The sequence below is a fragment of the Vipera ursinii genome (genome assembly GCF_947247035.1).
Source record: "Vipera ursinii genome assembly, chromosome: 2".
In the NCBI taxonomy this organism is placed as follows: Eukaryota; Metazoa; Chordata; class Lepidosauria; order Squamata; family Viperidae; genus Vipera; species Vipera ursinii.
The window spans coordinates 29,228,232-29,254,241 of record NC_139513.1 but is presented as its reverse complement, the minus strand read 5'-3'; the positions used below and the strand labels follow the sequence as shown (position 1 = coordinate 29,254,241).

The 26,010-nt window shown below is 39.7% G+C and overlaps 1 protein-coding gene across 1 annotated transcript in view; it reads left to right on the top strand.

Annotated features, from left to right (window-relative positions):
* The window catches only part of CFAP20DC (CFAP20 domain containing), a gene marked incomplete at its 5' end in the record, with an annotated part of 206,151 nt that overhangs the window by 99,908 nt on the left and 80,233 nt on the right, over positions 1-26,010 (top strand). The window contains 4 exons of the mRNA XM_083353339.1: positions 2,248-2,425; positions 14,558-14,874; positions 17,564-17,677; positions 20,871-21,272. Coding sequence (XP_083209465.1) covers positions 2,248-2,425; positions 14,558-14,874; positions 17,564-17,677; positions 20,871-21,272 — 1,011 coding nt within the window. The remainder of the gene's footprint in view (positions 1-2,247; positions 2,426-14,557; positions 14,875-17,563; positions 17,678-20,870; positions 21,273-26,010) is intronic.

Genomic DNA, 26,010 nt, shown 5'->3' with positions numbered 1-26,010 from the left:
AGTCGTGAATCTAGGAGGACGCCCAGATTGCGTGCTTTATCAATGGGAGGTAACATCTCTCCTCCTATAGTCAGAGATGGAACCTCTTGGACTAAACGAGATGACGGTATGTACAGCCACTCAGTCTTGGCCGGGTTGAGTCGAAGCCTGTTTTCTCCCATCCAAATCTGTACCGCTTCCAGACAACGGGACATCACATCGAGGGCATCACTGGGTTGGTTCGGGGTGGAGATGAATAGCTGGGTATCATCAGCATATTGATGATATTTCACCCCGAAGCTACGGATGATCTCTCCCAGCGGCTTCATATAGATGTTGAACAGGAGGGGCGAGAGCACCGAACCCTGAGGCACTCCACAATTAAGAGGCCTAGGGCTTGACCTCTGCCCTCCTGCCAACACCGTCTGCGAATGGTCCGAGAGGTAGGAGGAGAACCAACGCAGAACGGTGCCTCCCACTCCCAGCCCCTCAAGACGACGCAGTAAGATACCATGGTCGATGGTATCAAAAGCCGCTGATAGATCTAATAGGACCAGGACAGAAGAATAACCTCTATCTCGGGCCCGCCAGAGATCATTCACCAGCGCGACCAATGCCGTCTCCGTGCTGTGCCCTGGTCTGAAACCCGATTGGTACGGATCTAGATATTCAGCTTCCTCCAGGTTCAAAGGGAGCTGTCGTGCCACCACGCTCTCAACGACCTTCGCAAGGAAGCGAAGGTTGGAGACAGGACGGAAGTTGTTTAAAACAGCTGGGTCCAGTGCCGGTTTCTTGAGGAGGGGCCTTACCACCGCCTCTTTCAAGGCAGCAGGGAAGTACCCTTCACTCAGTGAGGCATTGATAACTGCTAGGAGCCAGCCTCATGTAACCTCCCGAGAAGCATAGACTAACCAGGAGGGACACGGGTCCAACAAACATGTGGCGGCACTTAGTTTCCCCATGATCTTGTCCACTTCATCCGGAGTCACAGGATCGAACTCTTCCCAAATGTACTTGGCCAACTTCATCGTTTTCCTCTCGTTAGATACTGCCCAGTCAGAGTCCAGACCAGCCCGAATCTGAGCAATTTTGTCCACCAGATATTTATTAAATTCCTCAGCCCGTCCATGTAGGGGGTCCTCTCCCGTCTCTTGACTTAAAAGGGAGCGGACCACTCTAAATAGGGCGGCCGGGCGATTATCAGCGCTTCTTTGGGGCTGTCAGGGCTCAGTGGAAGCGCCAGGATCAGTGTCAGGCTCCATCTGGAGCTCAGCACTGATCCTGGCGCTTCTGCTGAGTCCAGAAGAAGCGCTGATCAGCTGGAATGTTGCAGCATCTCCAGGGTCTTGTGATTTACATTCAGATGCTTGGCAACTGATTCATATTTATGATGGTGAAGTGACCAAAACCTGCTGCAACCACCCAGCAGACAGGGGGAATAAAAACCAAACACCCACCCCCACCCCCGCTGCCAATCCTCAACAGAAATGCTCACAACAATGAAAACCTCGGATAGGAGAAAGAGTGCCGTCAGGCAGGGAGGCAAGTGTCTTGCTTGGCTGTGGCTTGGGGGGCACTTTTTTCAGTGCCATTGTAACTTCAGTCACTAAGCAAACTGTTGTAAGTCAAGGACTACCTGTACTTCATCACTTTTTTCCTTTATTATTATTTTTTTTTGTCATCAAGTTTTTGACACCTTGCTAGACGACTGGTGGTACTCGGATGTTGCCATATCCTAAAAGTGGTACAATGGGTGAAAAGGTTGAAAAGCCCTGATCTAGATAAAATGTCACTTGGATAAGGTAAAGGTAAAGGTTCCCCCGCACATGTGTGCTAGGCGTTTCCAACTCTAGGGGCCGGTGCTCATCTCCGTTTCAAAGCCAAAGAGCCAGCGCTTGTCCGAGGACGTCTCCGTGGTCATGTGGCTGGCATGACTAGATGCCAAAGGTGCACGGAACGCTGTTACCTTCCCACCGTAGTGGTCCCTATTTTTCTACTTGCATTTTTACGTGCTTTCGAACTGCTAGGTTGGCAGAAGCTGGGACGAGTAACAGGCGCTCACTCTGTTACGCGGCACTCGGGATTCGACCCGCCAAACTGCCAACCTTCTGATCGACAAGCTCAGTGTCCTAACCCACTGAGCCACCGCATCCCAAGTGGTATCAGTTGGATACCACTGTCCAAATTGAGTTAAACTTCCAATACAGTTTTTTCTGTCTCTTTTTCTTAATGTACTTTACACTGAACTGATATATCTTTTTTTTTAAGTCAGCAAAATCGAGCCTTAGGACAAAAAGGTCATGCCAAATGCCAACTTTGGAAAAGAGAGCAGAACCAGTACAAGATACAGTAATGACTGAGCAGTCTCCATCGTCCCTCGATATGGCTTTAGATAAAAAAAATATAGAAAATATCTGTAACACAAATCAAGTTTCCCTGGACAAGGGTAAGATGCTGATGCAATAGTTATAAAAACTGACACTGCAACATTTTTGAATTGTTCTTTATTAATTGCTTCAAGGAAACTGTATAGTAAATTTAATAATGCTTTTCTCTGCTTTACTGCTTGGACAACTGAGTTTTCAACAGGTGAGTGACCTGATTTTAAAATTAGTAAGGCTGTTGAGTGGTATGTTGGAGATGGCAATACGACATTGCAGTGGAAATGGATACTTGTGGAGGGGTTATTTTCTTTTATTACTAAATCATTTTCCAATATTCTTGCAAGGCAGGTTGAGTTGACAGAAATCATATCGTGTCAGCCAGTGAGCTCCATGATTTGATTTCAGAATATTTCCAGGGCCAAGAATCACTCAAAAATTGTATTATATTTAGGAATTATTGCAAAAGTCTTACTTGTATGCTTTATGTATCCATAACACTTTGTGATAGATCCTAGGTTTACATATGCAGGTATATTACTTGATTTATTTAAATTCATTGTTATGTAATTGGTAACAAGCAATTGAATATATGAGTTCGTTCTATAGGGGGGAAAAGTAATGTGGAGTTGAAAAATGGGATCATAGTGAAAAATCATATCTGTAATGAACTAATTATGGTATAATAACCTAATTAAAATTCTCTGTGTATTAGTCTGGAAGTTGAATCATGGCAATTGGACTTCACTGCAGAAGGCTCTTGGATAAGGAGCAAAACATTGCAAAAAAAAAAAAAAAGAAATCCAGTGACTCAACTTACAGACAAATCTACCTGGATGACCGAGAATCTTCATCGACATGCATGGATTAGCTTTTGTTCATTCAAGTTGTTTCGCAAGTTTAAAAACAAATCCCTTTGATTTTCAAAAAAAAAATATTCCTTTCCCATTTAAGATTGCAGACAGACGATATTATTTTTCTAACTTTTTTCTTCTAGGCAGCCACACCTTCCTATCTGTGCCATTGTCAAAATTTACAGAAATGGCCCAGAAAAAGTTAGTAGCACAGCACAAATGTTATATTCCTTAACATCACAGCTCTTTCAGTGTAAGATAATACACCGTGTTTCTTGTTTTTCAAGGAAATCCGAAACAGTTGACATAAAATATAAACGCCTGCATTACAGGGATTATGAAAATCAAATCTTTCAGAATGGAATTTCCTTCTGAGCATTAATAAAGATTTGCAGAATTACACAAAGTGCACATAAAGAATTTCTATGCTTTCAGAACAAAAGAGAAAAAAACTAAAAATAAATTATTCTTGTAAACCTTTATATAGAGAGTACTTTAAAAAAAGCAAACAGAAGGGTGAAACTCTTAGCAAAGCTAACTGCCAATGTCAATTTTTTAATTCTATTGTATTCAGTATTGCCTTGGAGCAGATTTTAGTTTTAAAAAATTAAAAGCCCAAGTGGCTAGTTTGCTATACAGTTTATATTCTGGATATTAAAACAGTTGCTTAATGAACAGTTGCTCTTCTGTTTTTAAGTCAAATTTAATACTGGTTAACTAATAGGCATTCTAACCACTCTCAGGATAGTCTAACTCAATCAAGGGAATAAAAACTATAATAGAAAAAGCTGCCAATTATTCATAACATGGTGAGCAAGAAAGTGAAAAGTGGAGATAAGAAGTAAGAGCATTGTAGCAATTAGAAATATATTTCTCCATATCTTGTATGCCATCAATAATCTTTATCAACTTCTCTTTTATGATATTTAATATCACACCTTTTATTCAGAAGCTCAAGGATAATAATAATAATAATAATAATAATAATAATAATAATAATAATAATAATAATAATAATAATAATAGAGTTGGAAGGGACCTTGGAGATCTTCTAGTCGAACCCCCTGCTCAGACAGGAAACCCTATACCATTTCAGAAAAATAATTGTCCAGTCTCTTCTTAAAAACTTCCAGTGTTGGAGCATTCACAACTTCTAGAGGCAGGTTGTTCCACTGATTAATTGTTCTGTCAGAAAAATTTTCCTTAGTTCTAGGTTTCTGCTTTGTTTGATTAATTTCCCTCCATTGCTTCTTGTCCTGCCCTCAGGTGCTTTGGAGAATAGCTTGACTCCCTCTTCTTTGTGGCAGCCCCTGAGATATTCAAACACTGCTATCATATCACCCCTAGTCCTTCTCTTCTTTAAACTAGACATACTGAATTCCAGCAACCATTCTTTATATGTTTTAGCCTCCAGTCCCCTAATCATCTTTGTTGCTCTTCTCTGTACTCTTTCTAGAGTCTCAACACCCTTTTTACATCGTGGTGACCAAAACTGAATGCAGTATTCCAAGTGTGGCCTTACTAAGGCATTGTAAAGTGGTATTAACACTCTGCACAGTTCCCTCCATGTAGATGCAGTTCCACTGAGGACCACACGCTGAGTATGGCCGGTCAGCCAGCAACGAATCCATCTAGTGGTGATGCTGTCTAACCGACATTTTTCTGTCTTATCAAATAGTAGGTTGTGGTCTACTTTATCAAATGCCTTACTGAAGTCCAAGTAAATTATATCCACAGCATTCCTCTGGTCCACTAATTTTGTCACCTGGTCAAAGAATACAATAAGATTTGTGGGGCATGATCTGTTTTTGACAAACCCATGTTGGCTTTTGGTTATGACTTTGTTTGCCTCTAGGTGTTTGCTGATTCCAGAATCTTCCCAGGTCTATAATTTCCTGGATTCATTTTTTTTCTTTTTAAAAAATGGGAACTACATCAGCTCTTTTTCAGTCCTCTGGTAGTTCTCCAGTGCTCCAGGATCTTTGAAAGATATAGTTCAGTGGTTCTGAGATCACATCTGCCAGTTCCTTCAGAACCTTGAAGTGTAATCCATCTGGTCCTGGTGATTTGAACTCATCTAGGGGAAACAGGTGCTCACACTTACTATTTTCTTGCCTATCTTAACTTGTGTTTCTAATCTGTTTTTTACGGTACTGTTTTTGATAGGTTGGACTGTTTTTTGCCTTTGGGTAAAGACGGATGCAAACAACAAGTTAAGTAGTTCTGCTTTCTCCCTGTTGCTTGTCACCTTCTTGCCACTTTCTCCCACTAATGGACCAATCATTTCCTTAAACTTTTTCTTGTTTTTTACATGTTGAAAGAAGCTTTTTTTGTTATTTTTGACTTTTTTGCAAGCCTTAATTCATTCCTCACTTCATCTTTGCAGGTTTGGGCTATTTTCTGATATTCTGGCTTAGTTATGTGCCCCTCTTTCCACTTTTTATACTTGTCCTTTTGGTCTTTCAGTTTATCAGAGAGTTCTTTATGCAGCCATGCTGGTTTCTTTTGAGAGCTGTTATTTTCTTCTTTGTTGGTACTGTGCTAGACTGGGCTTTTAAAATCTCACTTTTCAAAATTTGAGTTGTTTTCCCCTTGAGGATTCTCATCCATGGAATCCTTCCCAAGCTCTCTCTAAGTATATTGAAAGTCCAAGACTGTAGTTTGATGATATTCTGTTGCTTATGTTTGCATAATATTGAATTCCAATATTGCATGATCACTCCCCCCCGCCCAAAGTTGCTGTAGCTTCAATATCTTCTATTCATCTCTGTTAGTGAGAACTACAGTAAGTCCAATATGGCTGATCACCTAGTTCTCTTCTCTACTTTTTGGGAGACAAAGTTGTCTAGTAGGTTTGTCAGGAATCTGCTTGATCTTCCAGCTGGTGCAGAGTTTGTCTCCCAGTTGATGTCAGGGTAATTAAAGTCCCCTATTACTATTGTGATCTACCGTATATTACATGCCCTGATAACCCTATCTATAACCTCCCCTCCCATTTATTTATTTTTTTTAAAAATGAAGTAGGTTGAGCTTACAGAAAGAGTTTAGGCCAACATTGCCCAGAAACATTCATGGTCAAAAGTGGGCCTGCATCTCCCTATTGCCAGATGAAGCCTTTAACCAGTACACCATATGGAGTTTTATGGTACTTACTGTTTATTTACAATATACAGTATAATCCATTTCCCTAAAACATATTTATGTCATTGGGTGATCAGTATAGCCAAAAGTAGTGAGCACATCATAGTAGTTCAGCTTCAAGGTTATAAAAGCATCAGCAGTAATGACTAAATATAACCTTTTAAAAATATTTTCAATTCTTTTCATAAATAAAACTGAGGAAAAGGATTTCTGGTTTTCAATTTTTGTAAGTAAGTTCCGCTTGGGGCTCCCTGAGGTGAAAAAGTTCCACAATCATTGTCTTCAACACCATCCCACCCAAAGCCAAGAAGACTCAGAAAATTGTCACTTATTCTGCTCTCTCAATAGAGGTTGAATGTTGTCAATGCTAAATCTCATCTGTCACCCAAATTGCATATGTTGAGTTTATTAACTAAGAATTACACTATCCCATCACAGAAATCAAGCAAATTAGATGGAAAAATGAGGTGAGTCAAAATTTGTTCATATAACTCAATGCTGAGATAAATAATATTTTCATAGTCAGAACAGACTATGACAAATACTTAGTCAAATATACAAAAAAGGTAGGAAATGGGGAAAAGACCAAGCCTTTTAGTTCCTTTTTAACTAGCTTTGACTCCTTCCTGGAGAACATATGGCATTCTAAAGATTCTAGTCCCAGACAAATACTTTTCAAATAAATGCTGAAATATTGCAAAAAAGAAAACAAACATCCTTGGGTCCATTAACATTAAAGTTGTGGAGGGAATTGTGGAGATACAGAGCAATGCAAAGGAAGTGCAAAATATGTATTTGTCTCCATCATGAATTGATCTATAATCCAGAGATAATATGCACTGCTTTATGTTAGATTTGTTCCAGTTATGAACAGAAATTCTTTAAACTGGCAGCATAGAAAATGTATAAACATATCTACTCTAGCAGGTGTGCAGTGTCATTACAAAAGGGAAATTGGTGGCAAAGAAAGAAATAAAACAAATGAATATTGTATATCATTTGTCAGCTTTTTTATGTCATGTTAAAGCCTTCATTAAAATGTGAGGCTGCAATTAGAGGCTCCAGCATAAATCTGACTCTGCAGTGAAAGTAATTAGACATTTAGGTGATCATTCTTGTATTTATCATGTTTGCTGCACTACCATGATTACACAGTAATTTACATATTTTCCTAAGAAGCTGCACAAAATTATTCATTACAATTGATACAGTATGAAAACATTTGATATTCTCTCCCGACTCCCCATAGAAGAATTTCAACATTACTTGTGACTCGGAGCTAATAAGATTTTTGTTTGGTCTAGATCATGCATCACTTTCATTTGTAAACAAGTATCAATGCTACAATGCCCACATTTTACATGAATTTTGAACTGTGAAATAATTGGTGTGAAATGCAGTTCCGCAAAATCATTAGATTTTTTTCTCACTTGTTTGTATTTCAATCAAATTTAAATTTTTATCTACTTCTCCAAAAATATCTAGCTGAACAAAATCTATCCTTCCCAGGATTTTTCCACTTTGTCTTGGATGGGCGACATCATACATTGCCAAGAATACTGTTACCACCCTTCCTCAATTGTATTTGTGACTGGTTTGCCTATTCCAATGCTGTGATCAATGTCATGAGACCAAAAACAGCACCTTGTTTGCATAGTGAAATTTTCTTTCTGTAAATTAGAAGGAACCTAGAAAGCATATTAAATATGGTACTCTTGGAACCCCATTGCACGATCCCCCTTTCTCTGCACAAAGGAATAAGATAGATAACCTTTATTGTCATTTTTTACTATGGCCCACATTAAAAATATAAATTCTGTTGCTTGTTTTCAAAAGAAAATATATATTATTATTTGGATTTATATCTACCCATACACATGCATAGCACACACATATACATACTATATACATGTTGTTGTTGTTATTTGCGAAGTCGTGTCCGACCCATCGCGACCCTATGGACAACGTTCCTCCAGGCCTTCCTCTCCTCTACCATCTTCTGGAGTCCATTTAAGCTCACGCTTACTGCTTCAGTGACTCCATCCAGCCACCTCATTCTCTGTCATCCCATTCATCTATTGCCCTCAATCTTTCCCAGCATTAGGCTCTTCTCCAGTGAGTCCTTCCTTCTCATTAGGTGGCCAAAGTATTTGAGTTTTTGCTTCAGGATCTGGCCTTCTAAAGAGCAGTCAGGGTTGATCTCCTCTAGGACTGACCGGTTTGATCGCCTTGCAGTCCAAGGGACTCGCAGGAGTCTTCTCCAGCACCATAGTTCAAAGGCCTCAATTCTTTGGTGCTCAGCCTTTCTTATGGTCCAGCTTTCACAGCCATACATTGCAACTGAGAAGACCATAGCCTTCACTATATACACTTTTGTTGGCAGGGTGATGTCTCTGCTTTTTAATGTGCTGTCTAGATTTGCCATGGCTTTCCTCCCCAGAAGCAAGCATCTTTTAATTTCTTGGCTGCAGTCCCCGTCTGCAGTGATCTTGGAGCCCAGGAAAATAAAATCTGTCACTACCTCCATTTCTTCCCCATCTATTTGCCAGGAATTGAGAGGGCCGGATGCCATGATCTTGGTTTTCTTAATGTTTAGTGAACCCTTCTGCATTCGCAACAAGAGGCTCTTTAGTTCCACTTCACTTTCTGCCATTAGAATGGTATCATCTGCATATCTTAGGTTGTTGATATTTCTCCCAGCAATCTTAATTCCAACTTTAGATTTATCTAGGCCTGCCTTTCTCACGATGTGCTCTGCATATAAGTTAAATAGGCAGGGTGACAGTATACAGCCTTGCCGGACTCCTTTCCCAATTTTGAACCAATCAGTGGTTCCGTGTCCAGTTCTCACTGTTGCTTCTTGACCTGCATATAGGTTTCCAAGAGACAAATAAGATGGTCTGGTACTCCCATCTCTTTAACAACTTGCCACAGTTTGTTGTGATCCACACAATCAAAGGCTTTAGCATAGTCAATGAAGCAGAAGTAGATGTATTTCTGGAACTACCTAGCTTTCTCCATTATCCAGCGTATGTTAACAATTTGATCTCTAGTTCCTCTGCCTCTTCGAAATCCTGCCTATACTTCTGGTAGTTCTCGATCCACATACTGCTGGAGTCTAGCTTGTAGGATTTTAAGCATAACTTTACTAGCATGTGAAATGAGTGCAATGGTGCGATAGTTTGAACATTCTTTGGCACTGCCTTTTTTTGGAATTGGAATGTAAACTGATCTTTTCCAATCCTGTGGCCACTGTTGAGTTTTCCAAATTTGCTGGCAAATTGAGGGTAGCACTTTTACTGCATCGTCTTTTAAGATTTTGAACAGCTCAGCTGGAATACTGTCACCCCCACTAGTTTTGTTGTTGCTCAGCTTTTCTAAGGCCCACTTTACTTCACATTCTAGGATGTCTGGCTCGAGGTCAGTGACCACCTCATTGTGATTATCAGGGACATTAAGCTCATTCTTGTATAGTTCTTCTGTGTAATTTTGCCACCTCTTCTTAATCTCTTCTGCCTCTGTTAGGTCCCTGCCATTTTGGTCCTTTATCATGCCCATTTTTGCATTGAACGTTCCCTTCATTGCTTCAATTTTCTTGAAAAGATCTCTGGTCCTCCCTATTCTATTGTTTTCTTCTATTTCTTTGCATTGTTCAGTTAAGAAGGCATTCTTATCTCTTCTAGCTATTCTCTGGAATTCTGCATTCAATTGGGCGTATCTTTCTTTTTCTCCCTTGCCTTTCCCTTCCCTCCTTTCCTCAGCTATTTGCAAAGCTTCCTCAGACAGCCATTTTGCTTTCTTACATTTCTTTTTCTTTGGGATGGTTTTGGTTCCTACCTGTTGTACAATGTTGAGAACCTCTGTCCATAGTTCTTCAGGCACTCTGTCTATCAGATCTAATTCCTTAAATATATTTGTCACCTCTACTGTATATTCAACAGGGATATGATTTAATTCATACCTGAGTGGCCTAGTGCTTTTTCCTACTTTCTTCAGTTTAAGCCTAAACTTTGCAATGAGAAGCTCATGGTCTGAGCCACAGTCAGCTCCTGGTCTTTTTTTTACTGACTGTATAGAGCTTCTCCATCTTTGGCTGCAGAGCACATAGTCAATCTGATTTCTGTGTTGACCGTCTGGTGATGTCTATGTGTAGAGCCGTCTCTTGGGTTGTTGGAAAAGAGTGTTTGCTATGACCATTGTATTCTCTTGACAAAATTCTATCAGCCTGTGCCCTGCTTCATTTTGTACTCCAAGGCCAAACTTGCCTGTTACTCCGGTTATCTTTTCGCTTTCTGCTTTAGCATTCCAATCCTCCATGATGATAAGGACATCAATTTTTTGGTGTTAGTTCTATAAGGTGCTGTAGAGCTTCATAGAACCGGTCAGTTTCATCCTCTTCAGCACTAGTATTTGGGGCATAGACTTGGACTACTGTGATATTGAATGGTTTGCCTTGGATTCACACTGAGATCATTCTGTCATTTTGGGGATTGTATCCCAGTATTGCTTTTCCTACTCTTTTATTGACTATGAAGGCTACTCCATTTCTTCTGAGGGATTCTTGCCCACAGTAGTATACCTGATGTTCATCTGAATTAAATTCACCTATTCCTGTCCATTTTAGCTCACTGATTCCTAAGATGTCGATGTTCAGTCTTGTCATCTCTTGTTTGACCACGTCCAGCTTTCCTTGATTCATGGATCTTACATTCCAGGTTCCTATGGAGAAAACGTCTTTACAGCATCAGACTTTCCTTTCACCACCAGACACATCCACAACAGAGCGTCCTTTCGGCTTTGGCCCAGTCACTTCATTCTTTCTGGTGCTACTAGTACTAGCCCTCTGCTCTTCCCCAGTAGTATTTTGGACACCTTCCAACCTGAGGGGCTCATCTTCCAGCATCATATCTTTTTTTCCTTTTGGTACTGCCCATGGTGTTTTCATGGCAAAGATACTGGAGTGGGTTGCCATTTTCTTCTCCAGTGGATCACGTTTTGTCAGAACTCTCTGCTATGACCTGTCCATCTTGGGTGGCCCTGCACGACATAGCTCATAGCTTCATTGAATTACGCAAGCCCCTTCGCCACAACAAGGCAGTAATCCATGAAGGGGACATATATATACATACATACACATATTAATCACTGTCCATTTTGAATACATAGTGGAAAGAGGAAACTTGAGAGTGCACAAGGTTGATGCTCTATGGAACAAAACTGACTGAATCTGGAAGTTCTGCTCAGATACCACGAAGCCTCCTCCCAGAAAGTAACAAGGAAAATAGACATAATCCTACTCAAGAGACCGACAAATCTAAAGAAATAAATATCACAATGACAAAGGTACCTATTGTTTGGGCCATGGTTTTCCAAGATGTATTGTATTAACATGAAAGTGGAACCATCCATCTAAAATGTGGAAAAATTAGTTGCTAAATGGTGGTGTTAGAGAAGACTGTTGAGAAAACTTTGGAAGTCAGAAAGACTTGATCCATGGAAAAAATAGATGACAATAAAAACGGGTCAGAAGACACGGGCTGGATCACTGATAATAGAAAACATAACAAGAATGTACAAAAAACAATTACTGAAAATCCTACCAAGATGATAGCTATCAGATTATGATGAGTCAGAAGCAAAAGAACAACAACATTTCAGCCAGAAGTTGAAAATACCTTTATAATACATGGGTGGCATGGTGAGTCAGCAGTTAAAATGCTGGGCTTGTCAGCTGGAAAGCTGACAGCCTGGGTTCAAGACCCAAGCACCTTGCGACAGGGTGGGCTTCCATTACTCGCCCCAGGAAATGCAAGTAGATAAATAGGTACCACTTTGGCGGGAAGGTAACAGCGCTGCACAATGTAATACTGGCCACATGACCGCGAAAACATATTCGGACAACGCTGACTCAATGGCCTTGAAATGGAGATGAACACTGCCCCCTATAGCCAAAACCCACTAGTGGAGTAAAATTCATGGAGACTACTTTATCTTTTTTTTTTTACATATATCCACAGATAAAACTTCTATACTTTTCGTATTTGTCTGCTGTTAATAATGAAATAAATTAACCTTGAGACCTTTTTTTAAGTTTTTGGTCATATTATTGGTTTCTGAAGGTGTTCCAGGTTCTAGCAACCAAGACATATGGTGTTACCTTTAATGATACAACTGAATAATGCATATTTGAGCAGGCCTTGATGTTATTTCACATTTTCCTTAATCATGTTATAATCTTCCCCAATGTAATTTTAAACAATAAAATATCATTTAGTAATGAAAGGGTTAAAAAATTGCTTCTGGCTGATCTGGTAGCCATTATTTAAATCCATATCAGAGGCTTTTTGTTTGTTCTAAAATAAAAAGATTAGCATTGCCTGATCACAGGGGAAGCTGGTAAAATGGATATATTCATGTTTTTTCCTCCAGCCCAGAGCTATAGAATTGAGATTCAAGTATAAATTAAACATGAACTGAAAATAAAAGAAGTCCTCTTCTCCTTTGGAGAAGAAGGGTAACGTTCACTTTTTAAGAAATGTGATACTAATTAATTCAGTCACATTCCAGCATAACTAAGAAACAGAATACAGTGGGGATGTGTAGATGAAGGGATGTGATTAAACAGATAGAAACAAGCTTAAATCATTTCTAAGAATGATTTTTTTTTCTATTATTGCAACAGTGAATCCCTTAAAATGGATTTAGGGAAGACTTCATAAGATACACATTGTAGAGATTATTTTGCTGTTTGTTGTTTACGTTATACTTTATTGATACACATTGTAGCATATCCAGATACATCCTTGTATTTTATCCAAAAGAATATTGGAGAACAATGGAGAACAATATTTCTCATTAGGAATGTGTTTACCAGCACTCCCACACCAATTAGTATTTCATGGTGTAAAGTAGTTCTGTGACCACATCTTAGAGATTTATAACATAAAAGGGTCTAGGCCCTTGCAATAAACTGGAAGACACACACTGCCTGTAGAAAGTGGAGGAATGTCATTGGTAGATAATAAATTACAATTAAAGCATGTACTTCTGTACTACTGAAAACACCTGCAATGTTGTGATCAACAATCTTGCAGTGCGACATGATCTATCAAAATAAACACCAAAATGCTACATTAAGAAAGGAAGTCAGGCCTAATATTTCTCCAAAATCATCTGCATACTGTATCAAAATTAAAATATGTGTGTCTAGCTATAAATAATTTATCCTGAAATCTTTTGAGAAGAGAGGATAAAAAAATTATAACACTGAAGACAGGACCAGTAAAGTGGAGAATGTAATAGACTGGTACTATTGTAAGGAAGGATTCCTCACTGATAGGCCGTATGATTTTTCAACATACTACATACTAAGTCCCCAGTATTTCCGTGTAACCAGGACCTTGTTCAGCAGACGTTCTCCCAATATGTAGTGCAAAACAGATGGATTAAAGGTCTGTGTAAGACTGCTCATTTTGTTCTATCGTGAGAAGTTAGAATTATTAGGATTTAGGATTAGGATTTATTAAATTTATATGCCGCCCTTCTCCCTAAGGACTCAGGGCGGCTCACAACAATAAAAATTAAGAGACATAAAATACAAACGTTTAAAAAAGGTTTAAACAATGAATATAAGAAATACGGGACAATTTACACAATAAAAACCAAATGAAAAACCATGGTCAGTTACTTATTTACTTAGTTTATTTATTTGTCTGGTTTTCCCCAGGAGCCCAAGGCCGTTCATAATGGCAGTTTCTATTTATTTTATTCTCCACCAAAACAATCCTTTTTATAATGTGCTTTTTACGTTTATATATTCTAGATGTTAAATGGAGAGAGTATGCTTGGTTTATTGTTTCATTTTATTCTGTGCTCCAGTCAAAGTCACATTGCTTGAGCTGAGCGATTTTGTGAATGAATGAATGAATGAACGAACGAACGAGTGAGCAAGCTGTAACTTGTTCAGCTTACTGATTGGCCCAATGTCTCTCAGTGAATTCCATAGTTAAATAATTGAATCTGGAATTTCACACTCCTTGTCCAACACATGAATTGCTACACCATACCATTTTTTAAATATTTGTGATTTTTGACAATTTCTATCTACTTTTTCATATTTGTGGTATGAATTGTTGTTGGGTTTTTCCTGAAGAAATATACAGAAATCATTAATATGCATTGTTCAACTTTTCATGTTTGCAGATGAATGGATATTTCCTGACAAAGAAAACTCTCAACTGGAGTCCAGCAATCCTCTGCCGATAGCCTATGAAACATTCCATGATGTTTCAGCCTCTGCCCAAAGTGATGACCAAATATATGAAAGCAAAGAAGCAGCTGAAGTGCCTGAGGATATTTTCACCTACTCCTCGAAACCTCGATCAGCACCACATGGAAAGCCCTTGAGTCTTTCTTCAGAAGATTGCACTTTTTCTTTGGATTTGAAGGAAGAAATTAGCAAGGACTGGCGAGGAGCTCAAATGGAAGATGATTTCTATGGAAATGAGAGCAATGGGGAGGTAACTTGAAAGGCTTGCGGTTGTTTTGCTGTATTCCCACCGGCAGTACACCTGGCATTCCTCCTCATGTATGGATATGTGTTAAAAAGGGATGTGATAGAGCTAGAAAAAGAGTCTTCAGAAGAAAGTTGAATTGTCAATTAGAAAAGTTATTATTTTGTAGTGGTTAGGTCAAGGGACTCGGTTCAGGTCAGCCAAGGCCCTAGTCCACAATTAGTTTTGGAAGGTAGACTGGAAAGCTTTAGCTAAGAGACAGTCACAGTCTCTTAGCCCATCTTACCTCAATGGGCTGTTTGTGGAACAAAACCTGAAGAAAGGAGTATCATATTGAAATTTGAACTTTTGGAAAGACAAAGCAATCTAGAAAAAAACGTTGTTACCTATGAGCAATGTATATTAAGGGAAGTTGCATAGGAAGAAGCGTGATTTTTAAAATTGGAGGAAGAAACGTCAACAACCCACTATGCTGATGATGCTACCCTGCTAGCCAAAAATGCAAAGAATCTGCAAGCTCTAATAGTAAATGTCAAAAAACACCAGTGGAAAAAAAAGGGACTAAAATTAAATGTAACGATGACCAAACTAACAACAGCAGATAGAACAACCAGCCTAAGAATTGACAATGAAGATATTGAAATAGTAGATAGCTTCTGCCTTTTAGAATCAACCATCCACTGTAAAGGAACACCATCAAGAAATATACCACAGACTAGCACTGGGTAGAGCAGGGGTGTCAAACTGCCGGCCCACAGGCCGGATGCATCATAACAAAACCGTGCCCACCCCATTGCCGGCAATGGCAAAAAAGTCACGTGACGTTGCAAGTTTGACACCCCTGGGGTAGATCAACTGTGAACGCCTTGGAAAAGATATTCAAAATACCATGATGTGTCTCTACCTACAAAGAGGTTTTGTAAGCCATGATACTCTATGGAAGCAGAAGGTGGACTTTAAAGAAACAGGACAGGAAGAATATTGATATGCTTGAAGTTTGATGTTGGAGAAGACTTCCAAGTATACCATGGACAGCCATGAAAACAAACTGAGGAATCATTGAACAACTCAACCTATAATTCTCATTCAAAACACAGATGACCAGGCTTAAATTATTTTACTTCAGACACATTATATGAAGACCCAACTCTAGAAAAGGCTCTAGTGCTAGGGAAGGCAGATAGAAAGAGAAGAAGGGGATGACCACCAACAAGGTAGATGAATATACCATTGGAAGAAAGAATTAGTGAAACGTTATCATGGAGAAAATCTATCCAGTCACTAGGAGTTTAAAATGACTTGATGGCCCATAATTATAATGACTACTTTTTTACCTTTCAGTGTGAAAAAAATGGCCGAAAACATCTTTCTTTCAATAGATTAATAATTAAATAGAAGAATTTGGCCAATCCTAATAAAATGAAATATAAATGAAATATTTTGTCAATCCTAAATCTCATCACAGTTTGGCAAATAAACTAGGAAACCTTTGTTCATTTATTAAATGTATTTGCTGTCCTTGTTTCGAAGCAACTCTGGACAGCTATGAAATTAAATTTAATGAAAAAATACTTTCCTTTTTTACTGTGAATAAATGGAAAAAAACCACATTACAAATTTAGGAAAGGCATTAAATCAATTATGATTGTGTAGGGCAGAGGAAAAGGATAACTGGCTGAATTCAATATCACATAAAAGCTGGCTTTAACCCTGGTGTATTGACCAAAATTAATGGCCTGCTTCACATATAACAATAAGGCATGATTTACAAACCAGAAGGATTGGATTATGCACTGAGATGATAATAAGTAAAATAGATCACATTATACATAGTTTATTAAAAGCTTCCTTGTTTGGTTTCCACCTTGTAAGAAGGAGCTTCCAGCACAACCAAAGGATTTGTTCCTATCAAAGTTTATTAAACTGAGATGGTAATATAATTGGAAATAGAAAATATTTCTTCCAAGGCTTTTTCTATTCTGAAAATGTTTTTATATACCCTTTAGTTAACAAGAAATACTTCTCTTCATGTTCAAAATGTTTCAGCCTCAGAGGAATTTTTGTTTTATCATGACAATAGTTTTGATTTTGAAATTGATTTTTCCTATCAGCAAATAAATAATTGAGTAACAATTCCTACAATAGAAATAAGGCTGGAGTGAGTCAGAAATAGACCTTCAGACCATCATTGTTTTCAGGCTAGATGTTCATAATTTAAAAATATTAGTTGTGCTTGCTTCATTTTTCATAAATATCCTTTTTTCTTCCTGACAATATCAGTGTAAAAATTACCTCTCAGGCAAGAGAAGAAGGATTGTAGCTTTTCTAGTATTTTGGGGAGGCTGGAAAACTTACGGTGATGAGCAGTGTTTAAAATAATTCATCTTGTCTCGTTTCCCTATTCTAGGATGATAGTTACATGGACCTCACTCAAGAGAGTCAGAATCTTCCAAATAACTATTTCACATCAGCATTCCCTCAGCCAGTAATATCCGAGGAGATGCTTCCCAAAATGGCATCCAAGAGTCCTGAAAGCAGGACATACAACTTCTGTACAAAAAAGACTGAAGAAGAAACATCACCACAAAGTATTGAAGATTCTGTTGTGATAATGGAAAAAGCAAATAACATTCAAAGAAGCTTGTTGCCCACTTCTTGTTTATTCCCTATCGGAAACCTATCTGAACCCTGTAAGGAAACATCTAGGATCTCAAAAGGTCTCTCCGCCAGTGCACTAAGAAGTTCCATAAATAGAAAATCCCTAAAAGAACTCCATCAGGAGGACTCAAATCCAATAGTTCAAATTCCTGTAAGTATTTTTATAAATCTCGTTGGAATCAAAAGGATATTTTAAGCTTTTGCATCTTTGCATCTGTTAATAACATTAGCATTTTAGAAAGTGCTGCCATGGGATAAAGCAAAGATCAATCATATGGAAGAGGAGGAAAACTGCCAGATTGATCCATGATACAAGGATTAATTAATTATAATTTTTTAAAAAGAGAAGATATATCCATGGCAAATAGGACTACTAATTAGGATCAAGAATGGTTAGCAATGTAAGTACATAGTCTCCCGGGTACACTAAATCTGGCTGGAGGATAAATGTAAATAAGTAGACCTTGGACTGAAAATACAGTGTTTTTTATAGCAAAGAGAGGCAATAGTGTTTTAAGATAATCAAACTTAAAACTTGTTTATCTGCCAAAGTTTGTCAGTCTGCATGCCAGGATTTGTCAGAGGTTGACAAAGGCTTTTTTGGGATAATGAAACATTTTCTACAAAAACAACTTATTTCCAATCTGTCCGATTGAAATTTGGCATTTCTTAAATTAATGACTGAAAGAAGAGGGCAGAAAAATTAATGAATTCTTATTAACCAGTTTTAAATATGTGGTATATCTACAGAAAGTTTCTAGCTGTTGGAGGAAAAGAGGTTTCTTGAAACAATTGCAGACACTGAAGAATTTTGTTCATTTTTGCAATGAAAGATGTTTCATACTTGCGCCCTGCTTATGGATTTCCTCTGGCTATTAGGTTAGCCATAATATAAATGATGGGAAAGATTGCACTTTAGTGTGATGTAGGACATTTCTCCTCATACACCTGATCTATTTCATTTATTGTTTTTCTTTTTATTTATTTTATTTATTTTATTACATTTATATACCACCCTTTCCCGAAGGACTCAGGGCGGTTTACAGGGTGATTAAAAAACCAAGATACAAAAGTTAAAAACAAATTTTAAAAAAAATTATATTTGTCCCTGCATAAATAAAACCCCAGTTAAAATTAAGATTAATCCTCAGCCTGGGCCAGAGAGCTCGAAGAGCCAGGTCTTCAGGTCCCGGTGGAATGAACGGAGGTCGGGGGCAGTCCTCAGCTCCACTGGCAGCTGGTTCCAAAGGGCAGGCATCCCCACTGAGAAGGCCCTATCCCTGGGTGTCGTCCGCCGGCAATCTCTTACCGGTGGCACCCTGAGAAGACCCTCCCTGTGGGAGCGCACTGGACGAAGGGAACTAGATGCCGGCAGCAGGTGTTCCCTCAGATATCCCGGACCCAAGCCATTTAGGGCTTTATAGGTCATCACCAGCACCTTGAATCTCACCCGGAGGGCAACCGGGAGCCAATGCAGCTCGTGGAGTAGAGGTGTTTCATGGAGTATCGGGAAACCCCCATCACAACTCGCGTGGCCGCATTCTGCACCAGCTGAAGCCTCCGAGTGGTCCTCAAGGGCAGCCCCATGTAGAGAGTGTTGCAGTAGTCTAAACAGGAGGTCATGAGCGCATGAGTGACTGTGCGTAGGGCATCTCGGTCCAGATAGGGTCGCAACTGGCGCATCAGGCGAACCTGGGCAAAAGCCCCCCTGGTCACGGCTCCTATATGGTCTTCAAAATTGAGTCGTGAATCCAGGAGGACGCCCAAGTTGCGAGCCCTATCAATGGGGGGTAACACCTCACCCCCCATCGTTAGAGATGGAATGGTCTGGTTTATTTATTTATTTATTTATTTATTTAATAATATTTATATACCGCCCTTCTCCCGAAGGACTCAGGGCGGTGAACAGGGCAAGAATAAAAAATACAAAGTTACAAAAGTTAAAAAAGAATTAAATATATGCCCACTAAAAACAGTAAATACAATATTAAAACAACAATAAAAAACCCCACCAATCCCCCATCAGGCCAGGCTGGCTTGTTCGAATAAGAATGTCTTTAGATCGCGACAAAAGGAGCGAAGATCGGGCGCCATCCGGAGCTCAACCGGTAATTGATTCCATAGTTCCGGGGCGCCCACAGAGAAGGATCTCCCCCTGGGGGCCACCAATCGACATTCTCTGATCGGTGGCACCCTGAGGAGGCCCTCTCTGTGGGAACGTACAGGGCGAAGGGAAGTTGATGCCGGCAGCAGGTGTTCCCTAAGGTACTCCGGACCCCTGCCATGTAGGGCCTTAAACACCATTACTAGTACCTTGAATCTCACCCGGAAGACAACTGGCAACCAATGCAGCTCACGGAGCAGAGGTGTAACATGGGAGTATCGGGAGACTCCCAACACAACTCTTGCAGTTCCATTCTGTACCAGTTGGAGCCTCCGGGTGGTCCTCAAGGGCAGCCCCATGTAGAGAGCGTTGCAGTAGTTCAGACGAGAGGTCACGAGCGCGTGAGTGACCGTGCATACATCATCCCGGCTTATTTCTTCCAAGGCTTTTTCTATTCTGAAAATGTTGTTTTTATATACCCTTTAGTTAACAAGAAATACTTCTCTTCATGTTCAAAATGTTTCAGCCTCAGAGGAATTTTTGTTTTATCATGACAATAGTTTTGATTTTGAAATTGATTTTTCCTATCAGCAAATAAATAATTGAGTAACAATTCCTACAATAGAAATAAGGCTGGAGTGAGTCAGAAATAGACCTTCAGACCATCATTGTTTTCAGGCTAGATCAGGGGTGTCAAACTCAATTTCATTGAGGGCCGCATCAGCATTGCAGTTGCCTTCAGTGGGCCGGGTGGGTGTGGCCTGGGTGGGCGTGGCCTACTGGGTGGGCGTAACTAGAGTGCGTATGGCCTACTGGGTGGGCGTGGCCAGCTCTACATCGTTCGCATCAAGGGTGCCTATGGGGGCCTGGGCAAGAGTGGGACAGATCTGGGGGTCTCTGGCAGAAGGAGGGTCTCTGGGCCAAGGCAGTGGGGGCCGTTCCCTCACTGTTTCCAGGATGGCTTCACGGGCCACATGAAACCACTTTGCGGGCCGGATCTGGCCCCCGGGCCTTGTGTTTGACACGTCTGGGCTAGATGTTCATAATTTAAAAATATTAGTTGTGCTTGCTTCATTTTTCATAAATATCTTTTTTTCTTCCTGACAATATCAGTGTAAAAATTACCTCTCAGGCAAGAGAAAAAGGATTGTAGCTTTTCTAGTATTTTGGGGAGGCTGGAAAACTTACGGTGATGAGCAGTGTTTAAAATAATTCATCTTGTCTTGTTTCCCTATTCTAGGATGATAGTTACATGGACCTCACTCAAGAGAGTCAGAATCTTCCAAATAACTATTTCACATCAGCATTCCCTCAGCCAGTAATATCCGAGGAGATGCTTCCCAAAATGGCATCCAAGAGTCCTGAAAGCAGGACATACAACTTCTGTACAAAAAAGACTGAAGAAGAAACATCACCACAAAGTATTGAAGATTCTGTTGTGATAATGGACAAAGCAAATAACATTCAAAGAAGCTTGTTGCCCACTTCTTGTTTATTCCCTATCGGAAACCTATCTGAACCCTGTAAGGAAACATCTAGGATCTCAAAAGGTCTCTCCGCCAGTGCACTAAGAAGTTCCATAAATAGAAAATCCCTAAAAGAACTCCATCAGGAGGACTCAAATCCAATAGTTCAAATTCCTGTAAGTATTTTTATAAATCTCGTTGGAATCAAAAGGATATTTTAAGCTTTTGCATCTTTGCATCTGTTAATAACATTAGCATTTTAGAAAGTGCTGCCATGGGATAAAGCAAAGATCAATCATATGGAAGAGGAGGAAAACTGCCAGATTTATCCATGATACAAGGATTAATTAATTATAATTTTTTAAAAAGACAAGATATATCCATGGCAAATAGGACTACTAATTAGGATCAAGAATGGTTAGCAATGTAAGTACATAGTCTCCCGGATCTGAGCGATTTTGTCCGCCAGATGATGACTAAACTCCTCGGCTCGTCCCCGTAAGGGATCCTCCCTCATCTCCTGATTAAGGAGGGAGCGAGTTACCCTAAACAGGGCGGCCGGGCGATTATCTGCGGACGCGATAAGGGCAGCGAAGTAGTTAGACTTCGCCGTCCTTATCGCCGCAAGATAAGACCTCATAAAGGTTCTTAACTGCAATCTGTCAGATTCGGATCGGCTGGACCTCCAACCGCTCTCTAGACCCCGTCTCCGACGCTTCATCTCCCGGAGCTCTGCAGAGAACCATGGAGCCCAACGGGATCTGCGCCGGGTCAGAGGTCACAAGGGTACAACACAGTCAAGTGCCCCGGCGGCCGCCCTTTCCCAGGCATCCACCAGGGCATCGACTGGGCTGTGGGTAGGGGTGATGGGTATAGGCCCAAGCGCCCTCTGGAACCGTTCTGGGTCCATTAGGCACCTGGGGAGGAACCACCTGGTCGGTTCCACAGCCCAGCGGTGGGGGGTGGCATAACGGAAGACCAGCCGCAGGAGGTAATGATCTGACCATGACAGGGGAGCAATGGTTGGTGAACCCCCTCCCAGATCATCCAACCACTGTCCAGATAGGAACACCAGGTCGAGAGTATGATTCCCCCACATGAGTCGGACCCTCAATAACTTGGGTCAGGCCCATGGCCGTCATGGAGGCCATGAAATCCCGAGCTAACTCAGACGACCCTCCCAGTGAAGGCAGGTTGAAGTCACCCAGAACTATAAGCCTGGGGAACTCCACCGCCAACCCTGAGAGAGTGTCGAGCAGCTCGGGCAGGGCTGTTGCCACACAGCTGGGCGCCAGGTATGTGAGCAACAAGCCCAACTGAGCCCGAGGACCACATCTCAAGAGGAGGGATTGAAAGCTTTAGAGATTAACATTTACCTTCAGCACCATCCTAAAGTCTTACAGAATTGGGATATCAGGTCAATAATTACATGTCATAGTAACATTTCCCTTGGAAAATATTTTTGCAAGCATGAAAGAAAAGCTACTTGCTCTCTGATTGAATTCCACATAAGATTTTTTTTCTTTTCCCAATTGTTAGACTAGTAGGAGGCATATAATTTGACAGATTGATTGCCTCTCTGGAATACCAGATTTGGTTTTTGTGTTTGTAGCACTTGAGGGGTGTCTGCCCTACAAGCATGATTGCATGTTTTTCAGCTAAGCCAATAGGGACTGGAAATGAGTGACTGCTACAATGCAAATCTAGCAACCACATGCATTAAAAATAGGCAAGTTAATTCAACTGTTGGCTCATAGTGGGTTTTTTTTCTTATGAGGCTCTCCAGAATGAATAGCATTTTTCAAGCAACTTCTACTTGTTCATAATCTATACAAAGAGGTGAGCAAAATACCAGCCCCATAGATTTTTGTTCTTTATGTGAAATGTTTAAACCTTTGTTTGAATGTTTTCTCTTTTGAGCAAAAGAAAGAGGAAAGACCAGCACAAGTGGGCCAAACACACCCCTTTTGCAATTGCTCTCACAAGCCATTCTCTGATATGTTTTGATGGACAGCTGCTTAGACTTCTCAAGTAGGGAAAGCACTTACTAGCATGGATAATCCCCAGGGTCTGGTTGAGTTTCAGCTCTTTTGTCCTGATTTTTTAAAGTTGGTATTTAATACCTCTTCCAATCGCTATCAAACTGGATTTCTTTGGGAGGTGGGGGGGAAGAGAAAAATACATTTCATTATAAATGGCAATGATTCAAAAATCTACGCAGGGTAAAAAGCAAGCTTATTGTAGTTTTAAGAGCTGCTGAAGTCAATACATTACCAAGTCAATCTGAAGGAAAGGAAAATCAACAGAATTTCAATAGTAATCTGTGGGTGAACTCCTTAGATTATCCGTCCCTGCACTTCAGAACATTGCTGCAACCAGCCCCTTCCCCCCAAATAGTAAATGAAGTGATTGAAGGATAACAGTAAGGAAGTGTTGTAGTCCAAATCCCCAAGCCATTTGGTTGAGGGATTGTATTCATGTCTATCAACTTAATTCTTCTTCTCCTGGTTTTATTACCCAACATATATTCTTACAGCCACCAGTAACAACTTACAGTAATTCATAATTTTTATATTTTTATTATCTGATATCTAGATTTCCCTTTTTCAAGTGATAGCTTAATTAGTCAGCCGTGACTAGGAACTTTATAGAATTTTTAAATGGTTTGCGTTCTGAGAATACTGTCAGATTTTTATGATATTTTCCTGTCTAGAACATACAGAATAATAATAATAATAATAATAATAATAATAATAATAATAATAACAACAACAACTACTACTACTACTACTACTACTACTACTACTTTATTGTCACTTTGAATGTACACCAATCGGCATACATCAAAATGAAATTTCGTTGCATACTGCTCTCAGAGGGTCACCATCTCCAATATACACTCCTTGTTCATGGCCAGCTCAAGTTTCAGATCATCTTAGTCTCTAGGGAGCGAACGATGACAAACAGGACAGATGGAAACGGAGCTTCATGTGGACTAGCCCTCAAATTAGCTTGTATTCCTCGCCTCCTTTCCTTTTTGATCCTGTCTCTTCCACCTTTTCCTTAATTACTATTATTATTGTAATAGCTCCTGACGTTTCTGTTCCATTTATATCTGGCTATATCTTTTGGTGCCAAGAAGTCAAGGCATTGAAGTTTTGATTCTACAAGCATCCCAAATAGAGGCCTAATTTTATCAGTCATCTCCATTATTCTCTAGATCCATGTTTACTCCTTGTTTTGAGTCTTTAACACAGAGGTCCCAAACCTTTTGGGCATTAGAGACTGGTTATGTGGTTTTGTGTGCTGCCTGCATCCCACGGATGGGGCTTTGCTTGTTTGTGCGGCCCAGTTGCTAGCATGCCGCGGCCCGGTACTGGTCCACAGACCAGGGGTTGGGGACCCCTGCTTTAACAGACACTCACCATCAAAGTCCATCTGCGTATGGTGACACTCTTATAGCTAACAAATATTTATTTTATATTTATTTTGGAAAATAAACATGCCTTCCATCCTGTACAGTTCTAGGCATTTCCACAAAAACACAATGAAAACATCTTGAAAAATACAAAATATGAAACAATAAATATAAGCATAAAAACTGTAAAATAAGTTCTGAATAAATAAATTTATTTCTGTATTATCCTAAATTATAATAAGGAGGTTTGCTTCAACTCCAGGAAGTTTGTTCCATAATTGATTCCTTTAAATGGCCAAAGCTGATTTTTTTTTCCTTTCCATGGACAAACCAGTTGACCAGATCTGAACCAATTGTGGGATTAGAATGACCTGTAGTACTTTTTTGCAGCAATCTGTATCCAAGGAAAGCTCCAATAAAGCAGTTGACTATTGGTTAGGAATCTCTTTTGAGAAAGATGGACTGAACCTATCCAAACATATCTTGATCTGTTAAAGTTTCAAATGATTACAGTGGACTGGATCAAAGCAGTTTGAAAGTCACATATTTTAAGCCAAAACAAATTAGTCTTCTTAACATGAATAGGTTTTGAGATCTCAGAGCCCAGTAATGAACTTGTTAGTAATTATTAGTATATTAACGTTCTTTGGGGAAAAAAGACAGAAAAAAATAGAATTGTTTTATTCATAAAAGTTCCTGTTGTCTGGAGGATTGACCAGACAGTTGCAGTTTACAAGCATTGTTATATCTCCTCTACTATCTCTCTCCTCTTTTAGTACTAGAGCAGGGTTGTCCAACGGGCAGCCCACGGGCTTGATATGTCACACAGGCCACGCCCACGCCAGCTCTGCAAAGGCAAAAAACATCACAATACGTCACGTGACAAAATCGAGTTTGACACCCATGTACTAGAGGAAAGTGTGAAGAGTATGTGTGGGGGGAGGGGGAGACAGTTATTTCCATCATTGGCTTTTGCATCAAAGCTCATATGGACTAGGACCTTCAAAAGAAAAGCTTCTTCCTAATCCGTTCCTGCATTATGCCTGGCAAAAATGCTCAAACGACTCTTAATAAAATTTATTTGCTCACTACTTACTAAAATTTAAGAACTTGTATACTTGCAATGTTTTATTCATGTTTTAATAGAGTCCTCTATTATTAAGTTCAAATATTTTTAATTAAGAAAGAAGTGCAGTCCTCTGGGTAATATTGCAACCAAGTAGATAGCTTGGGTAATTAAACTTCCCTGCACATGCAACTAAATTTAAACAAATCTGAATAAATCATTTGAACATGGGAGAATGCAAATGTCATTATGTGCATCTCTAAACTGGAAAAAATATCTTTGATAACAGGTTTTGACAATCTGTTGAATGTTTAAGAGCTTAATAAAATGATTCTTATCGTAAGCTTTTAATTGTCAGCTAAAATATTGCATTCAGAAGAACCATGAATGTCACATGGAATTACATTTTGCATTAAATGTTCCATTAAAA